The 10,534-nt window shown below is 50.7% G+C and overlaps 1 protein-coding gene across 1 annotated transcript; it reads left to right on the top strand.

The window, feature by feature from the left end:
• The first annotated feature begins 227 nt into the window (after positions 1–227).
• Positions 228–2,800, top strand: LOC131705139 (serine-aspartate repeat-containing protein F-like). Its single transcript, XM_059007387.1, has 2 exons — positions 228–240; positions 742–2,800. Exons 1-2 carry the CDS (start codon positions 228–230, stop codon positions 2,724–2,726), a joined length of 1,998 nt encoding a protein of 665 aa, XP_058863370.1. The 3' UTR covers positions 2,727–2,800.
• Positions 2,801–10,534: the final 7,734 nt, after the last annotated feature.

A 10,534-nucleotide genomic window follows, 5' to 3' on the forward strand; every position in this document is an offset into this window, starting at 1 on the left:
CCGGGGCCCCAGCAATAAAACTACATATAACTAACAAGTGGAGTAAATGAATGAATGAAAGTGTGTATATCAGCACTTTATTGTGCTTTTTCTTTACTTCTAGCCATTGTTTGGTATGATGTGTTGTTTATGCTATGCAGAATGGATAAGACGCCCAATGTGCACAGCTGTCTCCTAGCAAGTGAAGGCACCACTGTATTCTGGACGCTGCAGTTTATTCTAGGAACATGTCACGGGCACGTGAGAGATCTTTCTGTTTTCCAGTTACAGGCACTTGAACACACCTACTGATTTGTTGCGCATCACAGCACTGGAGCACTGAATGAGGGGGTGTTAGAAGGTATCTATATGGGCATGCCTGACATCAATGGAAAGTGCAAAGCCTGTGCTTTTAAATGATGTTGAAACTGGAACGCTATCTGTTGAAGCGACCGAGTAATAGGCAACAAACTAAACTTAGGAGCTGACTCCTGTCACACCAGGAACCATGAACCAGGAAGCTATTACGGTTCCAGAGATATTCACAGGAGAAGGTCGGGCCTGTCGATACACTGCGCCTGAACAGACCTAAAATAACACCAGGCTACCTGGACTAGAATTCTCCTTTGCATAGTGTAACAGGAAACAAAAAATGAAGTCATTAGATCCACATAATAACTGATACTAAAGCATCGTGGGGTCTGAATGGACCCCAGGTTACCTTATGAGGGTTCATGAAAATTGATTTGTGTATGTTTTAAGGACTCAGACTCAAGTCAAGGACTCGTGACTCGGACTCAGACTCAAATGACAGTGACTCGGACTCGGACCCTGGTGACTCAGACCCTGGTGACTCAGACTCTGATGACTCGGACCCTGGTGACTCAGACCCTGGTGACTCAGACCCTGATGACTCGGACCCTGGTGACTCAGACCCTGGTGACTCGGACCCTGATGACTCGGACCTTGATGACGCAGACTCTGATGACTCGGACTCGGACCCTGGTGACTCAGACCCTGGTGACTTGGACCCTGATGACTCGGACCTTGATGACTCAGACTCTGATGACTCGGACTCGGACTCGGACCCTGGTGACTCAGACCCTGGTGACTCGGACCCTGCTGACTCGGACTCTGATGACTCGGACTCTGATGACTTGGACCCTGATGACTCGGACCCTGGTGACTCGGACTCGGACTCGGACCCTGGTGACTCAGTCCCTGGTGACTCTGACCCTGATGACTCGGACCTTGATGACTCAGACTCTGATGACTCGGACTCGGACTCGGACCCTGGTGACTCAGACCCTGGTGACTTGGACCCTGATGACTCGGACCCTGGTGACTCGGACCCTGGTGACTCGGACTCTGATGACTCGGACTCTGATGACTTGGACCCTGATGACTCGGACCCTGGTGACTCGGACTCTGATGACTTGGACCCTGGTGACTCGGACCCTGATGACTTGGACTCGGACTCGGACCCTGGTGACTCGGCCCCTGGTGACTCGGACCCTGGTGACTCGGACTCGGACCCTGGTGACTCGGACCCTGGTGACTCGGACCCTGGTGACTCGGACCCTGGTGACTCGGACTCTGAGTCGGACCCTGGTGACTCAGACCCTGCTGACTCGGACCCTGCTGACTCAGACCCTGCTGACTCAGACCCTGGTGACTCGGACCCTGGTGACTCAGACTCTGATGACTCGGATCCTGATAACTCGGACTCGGACACAGACCCTAGTGACTCGGACCCTGCAGACTCGGACCCTGCTGACTCGGACCCTGGTGACTCGGACCCTGATGACTCGGACCCTGATGACTCAGACCCTGCTGACTCGGACCCTGCTGACTCGAACCCTGCTGACTCAGACCCTGGCGACTCAGACCCTGATGACTTGGACCCTGATGACTCGGACCCTGGTGACTCGGACCCTGGTGACTTGGACCCTGGTGACTCAGACCCTGATGACTCAGACTCTGATGACTCGGACTCGGACTCGGACCCTGGTGACTCAGACCCTGGTGACTCGGACCCTGCTGACTCGGACTCTGATGACTCGGACTCTGATGACTTGGACCCTGATGACTCGGACCCTGGTGACTCGGACTCGGACTCGGACCCTGCTGACTCAGTCCCTGGTGACTCTGACCCTGATGACTCGGACCCTGATGACTCAGACTCTGATGACTCGGACTCGGACTCGGACCCTGGTGACTCAGACCCTGGTGACTTGGACCCTGATGACTCGGACCCTGGTGACTCGGACCCTGGTGACTCGGACTCTGATGACTCAGACTCTGATGACTTGGACCCTGGTGACTCGGACTCTGATGACTCAGACCCTGGCGACTCAGACCCTGGTGACTCAGACCCTGGTGACTCGGACTCGGACCCTGCTGACTCGGACCCTGCTGACTCGGACCCTGATGACTCGGACCCTGGTGACTCGGACCCTGGTGACTCTGACCCTGGTGACTCAGACTCTGATGACTCGGACCCTGGTGACTCTGACTCTGGTGACTCAGACTCTGATGACTCGGACCCTGGTGACTCGGACCCTGGTGACTCGGACCCTGATGACTCGGACTCGGACTCGGACCCTGGTGACTCGGACCCTGATGACTCGGACCCTGCTGACTCGGACCCTGATGACTCGGACCCTGGTGACTCGGACCCTGATGACTCGGACTCAGACTCGGACCCTGGTGACTCGGACCCTGATGACTCGGACCCTGGTGACTAGGACCCTGGTGACTCGGACCCTGGTGACTCGGACCCTGATGACTCGGACTCGGACCCTGGTGACTCGGACCCTGATGACTCGGACCCTGCTGACTCGGACCCTGATGACTCGGACCCTGGTGACTCGGACCCTGATGACTCGGACTCAGACTCGGACCCTGGTGACTCGGACCCTGATGACTTGAACCCTGGTGACTCGGATTCGGACTCGGACATGGACTTGGACTCGAGGTTTGAGGACTCGACTACAAGTCTGATACAAGGCTTAGGGTATTTCATATACAGTAACTATAATTATAATTAATAACCACAAACCCTACAAATGCAGTTACCTGTCTTCTGTTGGCAGGTTGGCTGTGTCTCACCTCGTTCTCTCTGCAGCTCCCTGCGGAGTCCAGCGCAGTGTCCAGGCTCTCAGCCCCGGGGTCAGGCAGGCTCAGGGACATGGATTTCTTCAGCTGCTTCTTGAGAACGGCATACTGGGGTGTCTCCTCGTGGGGGTGATTGGGGGGGGGAGGCTGGGCCGCCTCTCCCTCACTCAGCCTCCGTGCACGCACTCTCACCCCCTCCCAGCCAGCCTGATTCCCTGCCTGTGCAGTACAGAGAGACACTGTGACAGGACTCCAGTACAATACAGCACAGCACAATGTGACAGGACTCCAGCACAATACAGCACAGCACAATGTGACAGGACTCCAGCACAATACAGCACAGCACAATGTGACAGGACTCCAGCACAATACAGCACAGCACAATGTGACAGGACTGCAGCACAATACAGCACAGCACAATGTGACAGGACTCCAGCACAATACAGCACAGCACAATGTGACAGGACTCCAGCACAATACAGCACAGCACAATGTGACAGGACTCCAGCACAATACAGCACAGCACAATGTGACAGGACTCCAGCACAATACAGCACAGCACAATGTGACAGGACTCCAGCACAATACAGCACAGCACAATGTGACAGGACTCCAGCACAATACAGCACAGCACAATGTGACAGGACTCCAGCACAATACAGCACAGCACAATGTGACAGGACTCCAGTACAATACAGCACAGCACAATGTGACAGGACTCGAGCAGAATACAGCACAATGTGACAGGACTCCAGCACAATACAGCACAGCACAATGTGACAGGACTCCAGCACAATACAGCACAGCACAATGTGACAGGACTCCAGCACAATACAGCACAGCACAATGTGACAGGACTCCAGCACAATACAGCACAGCACAATGTGACAGGACTCCAGCACAATACAGCACAGCACAATGTGACAGGACTCCAGTAGAATACAGCACAGCACAATGTGACAGGACTCCAGCACAATACAGCACAATGTGACAGGACTCCAGCACAATACAGCACAGCACAATGTGACAGGACTCCAGTACAATACAGCACAGCACAATGTGACAGGACTCCAGCACAATACAGCACAGCACAATGTGACAGGACTCCAGCACAATACAGCACAGCACAATGTGACAGGACTCCAGCACAATACAGCACAGCACAATGTGACAGGACTCCAGCACAATACAGCACAGCACAATGTGACAGGACTCCAGCACAATACAGCACAGCACAATGTGACAGGACTCCAGCACAATACAGCACAGCACAATGTGACAGGACTCCAGTAGAATACAGCACAGCACAATGTGACAGGACTCCAGCACAATACAGCACAGCACAATGTGACAGGACTCGAGCAGAATACAGCACAGCACAATCTGATGTAGCACAAAGTGACAGGACTCAAGCAAAATACAATCTAACATTGCAGTATAACACAACACAGCAAAATATAGCACAACAAAACACAGCACAAAACAATACGACACATCCCAACAGAAATACATCACACCGCAGCACAACCCAATTTAATACAATACAACGCAAGACAGGACCATTCAATAGGGATTTGATAACGATGTTGATTTGTAGAGGGGCTGGGTCAGACAGGCTTGGCTGCAGTGTGAGGGGATCGGGGATCGGAGATACTGTACCTTGCAACAGACAGTAGTCAGAGTCTCGTCAAAGGGCCCCACTGGGTTCTGTCTGTAGTGCTGAATGAGGGAGTCCAGGCTGGGGTGAACGCTCTCTTCTCCAGCTATCACATACTGCCCCCCTGCCAGCTGATCAATGATGAAGTGCCTGCAGCGATCCGCAGCCCTGAGAGAAGAGGAGAAGGGGAGAGGGGTGCAGTTACCGTGTGCTGCTGATCAACAATGATCCGCAGCCCTGAGAGAGGAGGAGAAGGGGAGAGGGGTGCAGTTACCGTGTGCTGCTGATCAACAATGATCCGCAGCCCTGAGAGAGGAGGAGAAGGGGAGAGGGGTGCAGTTACCGTGTGCTGCTGATCAACAATGATCTGCAGCCCTGAGAGAGGAGGAGAAGGGGAGAGGGGTGCAGTTACCGTGTGCTGCTGATCAACAATGATCTGCAGCCCTGAGAGAGGAGGAGAAGGGGAGAGGGGTGCAGTTACCGTGTGCTGCTGATCAATAATGATCTGCAGCCCTGAGAGAGGAGGAGAAGGGGAGAGGGTTGCAGTTACCGTGTGCTGCTGATCAACAATGATCCGCAGCCCTGAGAGAGGAGGAGAAGGGGAGAGGGGTGCAGTTACTGTGTGCTGCTGATCAACAATGATCCGCAGCCCTGAGAGAGGAGGAGAAGGGGAGAGGGGTGCAGTTACCGTGTGCTGCTGATCAACAATGATCCGCAGCCCTGAGAGAGGAGGAGAAGGGGAGAGGGGTGCAGTTACCGTGTGCTGCTGATCAATAATGATCTGCAGCCCTGAGAGAGGAGGAGAAGGGGAGAGGGTTGCAGTTACTGTGTGCTGCTGATCAACAATGATCCGCAGCCCTGAGAGAGGAGGAGAAGGGGAGAGGGGTGCAGTTACCGTGTGCTGCTGATCAATAATGATCCGCAGCCCTGAGAGAGGAGGAGAGGGGGAGAAGGGTGCAGTTACCGTGTGCTGCTGATCAACAATGATCTGCAGTCCTGAGAGAGGAGGAGACGGGGAGAGGGGTGCAGTTAGGACCAAGCTTGGTACAACAGGACCAAGCAGAGCTGTGATTCTGCTGTGACACTGACCTGTACGACAGAACCAAGCAGAGCTGTGATTCTGCTGTGACACTGACCTGTATGACAGAACCAAGCAGAGCTGTGATTCTGCTGTGACACTGACCTGTACGACAGAACCAAGCAGAGCTGTGATTCTGCTGTGACACTGACCTGTACGACAGAACCAAGCAGAGCTGTGATTCTGCTGTGACACTGACCTGTACGACAGGACCAAGCAGAGCTGTGATTCTGCTGTGACACTGACCTGTACGACAGGACCAAGCAGAGCTGTGATTCTGCTGTGACACTGACCTGTATGACAGAACCAAGCAGAGCTGTGATTCTGCTGTGACACTGACCTGTACGACAGAACCAAGCAGAGCTGTGATTCTGCTGTGACACTGACCTGTACGACAGAACCAAGCAGAGCTGTGATTCTGCTGTGACACTGACCTGTACGACAGGACCAAGCAGAGCTGTGATTCTGCTGTGACACTGACCTGTACGACAGGACCAAGCAGAGCTGTGACTCTGCTGTGACACTGACCTGTACGACAGGACCAAGCAGAGCTGTGATTCTGCTGTGACACTGACCTGTATGACAGAACCAAGCAGAGCTGTGATTCTGCTGTGACACTGACCTGTACGACAGGACCAAGCAGAGCTGTGATTCTGCTGTGACACTGACCTGTACGACAGGACCAAGCAGAGCTGTGATTCTGCTGTGACACTGACCTGTACGACAGAACCAAGCAGAGCTGTGATTCTGCTGTGACACTGACCTGTACGACAGAACCAAGCAGAGCTGTGATTCTGCTGTGACACTGACCTGTACGACAGAACCAAGCAGAGCTGTGATTCTGCTGTGACACTGACCTGTACGACAGAACGAAGCCGATCTTTGATTCGCTGAGTCGCAGCAGAAAGCAGCCGAGCCGCTGGTCCATCAGGAGCTCCTCCGACTCCCTGTGAGGATACAAACACACAACCACACGATTACACACAACCACACACACACACACACACACGATTACACACAACCACACACACACACACAACCACACACACACACACACGATTACACACAACCACACACACACACATGCGATTACACACAACCACACACACACACACGTGCGCGATTACACACAACCACATACACACAAACACACACACAAACACGATTAAACACAATCACACACACGCACACTCAATTAAACACAGTCACACACACACACATCCACCCACACACACACACAGAGTGGTGGTGGTGTACCTGCGGGAGGTGAAGCCGTAGAACCAGGCTGGCAGCGCCCCCTCCTGACTGCGCAGACGGGGGGCCTGAGTCTGCTCGAACCACAGCAGGGTGTGTGCGCGGAGCTGACAGCCAGGGGGCGCCACTCCCAGGGAACAGCCCTTTTGAAACACAACAACACTTCAACGCTCCTGCATGCCGCTGCTTATTGTACTCATTGTTCCCTTCGAGAGTTACCCTGTGGAAACTCACCATGGGAGCCTTGCTCTTTTCCCATGTCCATTCTATGCATTTACAGGCATGGGAACAAGACTCCTATTGCACAGCAGTGTCACCCATTCCAGGTTTCACTGCAAGCTTGATAAGTTACAGTGTATAGGTAACAATCTCAGGCGTGTCTTAGTAAACTCATAGTGAAACCAGGAGCAAACTGCTATGCAATAGGAGTCTTATTTCCATCCCTGCATTTACCATCGTTTACCCTGGTTTGCTATGTTTTCAAGATGCTTTACCATACCTCTCTATTCTTTACAATGCTTAACTGCTGCCTACCTAAATAACAACCTGAACCAACAGAAGTGCTGATCACACATGCAGTGTGACTTTGCATTTCATTGGTGTCTAAGCAGTCCCTTATAAAGGTTGTATTGTGAGTGGTATTGCTGCAGTTTGGCTCCATGCTTTCCCATGGTTATACTGTGCATTTCCCACTGTTCTCAGGGAAGCTTTTCAAAGGAGTGTTCAAGCCATTCTAAATGACAAGCGGATGTGATCGACTCAACCCAGGGATCCCACACATGCACGCTCATGCACCTGGATTGTGCAACTGCAGAAAAACCACAACAATAAGAAAGACAGCAGCTGATCTGAGTGGAGCTGCTGCAGGAAGCTGTCAACACCTCCTCTTCCAATGCAGAGACAAGCCCTTTAGAGAACGTTTGTGCCTGGTATTTTTGCACTTTCACCATTATGGTCACACTATATATTTGTTTACTCTGGTTACCATGTTTATCAGTCTGCTTGACCATGTTTTCACTGGACTTTATTCCACTTTGCTGTGGGAAGCTTTTAGAAGGGGCAGGCCTGTGTATTGAGTGTTTCCACTGTTTTTAAAAGCACACTGAATTTGAATTAAGTCTCACCTCCTCCCTCTTATTGGCTGGTTGGCTCCTGGGTGGGCACTGAGGCACCGCTCTTGTGTGCTGTGGGCGGGGCAGGAGGTCAGTCCTGGGTTTGATTGGAGGGGTCCTGCAGACGGGAGTGGGCGTGGTGACTGGTGGGTGTGGTTTCAGTCTCTCACGGGGAATGGGTACTGGCAGTGATTGGAGGATTCTCTCGTGGTTTCGGATTTCATCCGCTAATAATAATAATAATAATAATAATAATAATAATAATAATAATAATAATAATTCACCAAGGTTATATTGAGTGTAGTTTGCTGTATCTTTTAATGTGTTTTACCATAGCTCTTTACAATGCTTCCCTATGCTTTACATTACCTCTCTGTGCTTTACAGAACTTCCCAATGCTTTACCAGACCTCTCTGTGCTTTACAATGCTGACCTATGCTTCACCAGACCTCTCTGTGCTTTACAATGCTGACCTATGCTTTACCAGACCTCTCTGTGCTTTACAATGCTGACCTATGCTTTACCAGACCTCTCTGTACTTTACAATGCTGACCTATGCTTTACCAGACCTCTCTGTGCTTTACAATGCTTCCCTATGCTTTACCAGACCTCTCTGTGCTTTACAATGCTGACCTATGCTTTACCAGACCTCTCTGTGCTTTACAATGCTGACCTATGCTTTACCAGACCTCTCTGTGCTTTACAATGCTGACCTATGCTTTACCACACCTCTCTGTTCTTTACAATGCTTCCCTATGCTTTACCACACCTCTCTGTGCTTTACAATGCTTCCCTATGCTTTACCATACCTCTCTGTGCTTTACAATGCTTCCCTATGCTTTACCATACCTCTCTGTGCTTTACAATGCTTCCCTATGCTTTACCACACCTCTCTGTGCTTTACAATGCTTCCCTATGCTTTACCACACCTCTCTGTGTTTTACAATGCTTACCTATGCTTTACCATACCTCTCTGTGCTTTACAATGCTTCCCTATGCTTTACATTACCTCTCTGTGCTTTACAATGCTTCCCTATGCTTTACCACACCTCTCTGTGCTTTACAATGCTTCCCTATGCTTTACCACACCTCTCTGTGCTTTACAATGCTTCCCTATGCTTTACTACACCTCTCTGTGCTTTACAATGCTTCCCTATGCTTTACCAGACCTCTCTGTGCTTTACAATGCTTCCCTATGCTTTACCACACCTCTCTGTGCTTTACAATGCTTCCCTATGCTTTACCATACCTCTCTGTGCTTTACAATGCTTCCCTATGCTTTACCATACCTCTCTGTGTTTTACAATGCTTGACTATGCTTTACCATACCTCTCTGTGCTTTACAATGCTTCCCTATGCTTTACCAGACCTCTCTGTGCTTTACAATGCTTCCCTATGCTTTACCACACCTCTCTGTGCTTTACAATGCTTCCCTATGCTTTACCATACCTCTCTGTGTTTTACAATGCTTGCCTATGCTTTACTATACCTCTCTGTGCTTTACAATGCTTCTCTATGCTTTACCAGACGTCTCTGTGCTTTACAATGCTTCCCTATGCTTTACCACACCTCTCTGTGCTTTACAATGCTGACCTATGCTTTACCGTACCTCTCTGTGCTTTACAATGCTTCCCTATGCTTTACCAGACCTCTCTGTGCTTTACAATGCTTCCCTATGCTTTACCATGCCTCTCTGTGCTTTACAATGCTTCCCTATGCTTTACCACACCTCTCTGTGCTTTACAATGCTTCCCTATGCTTTACCAGACCTCTCTGTGCTTTACAATGCTTCCCTATGCTTTACCATGCCTCTCTGTGCTTTACAATGCTTCCCTATGCTTTACCACACCTCTCTGTTCTTTACAATGCTGACCTATGCTTTACCACACCTCTCTGTGCTTTACAGTGGTTCCCTATGCTTTACCATACCTCTCTGTGTTTTACAATGCTTCCCTATGCTTTTACACATTGCTGTGCTTTTACTCTGGGGAACTTTTATAAGGGCTTTTAGAACCACCAGTCACAAAGTAATGAAGCCCAGTGAAAGCATGGTGAAGCACAGAGAGGTCTGGTAAAGCATAGGGAAGCATGGTGAAACACAGAGAGGTCTGGTAAAGCATAGGGAAGCATTGTAAAGCACAGAGAGGTCTGGTAAAGCATAGGGAAGCATTGTAAAGCACAGAGAGGTATGGTAAAGCATAGGGAAGCATTGTAAAGCACAGAGAGGTATGGTAAAGCATAGGTCAGCATTGTAAAGCACAGAAAGGTATGGTATGGTAAAGCATATGGCAGCATTGTAAAGCACAGAGAGGTCTGGTAAAGCATAGGGAAGCATTG

Source organism: Acipenser ruthenus, chromosome 35 (genome assembly GCF_902713425.1).
Source record: "Acipenser ruthenus chromosome 35, fAciRut3.2 maternal haplotype, whole genome shotgun sequence".
Lineage (NCBI taxonomy): Eukaryota > Metazoa > Chordata > Actinopteri > Acipenseriformes > Acipenseridae > Acipenser > Acipenser ruthenus.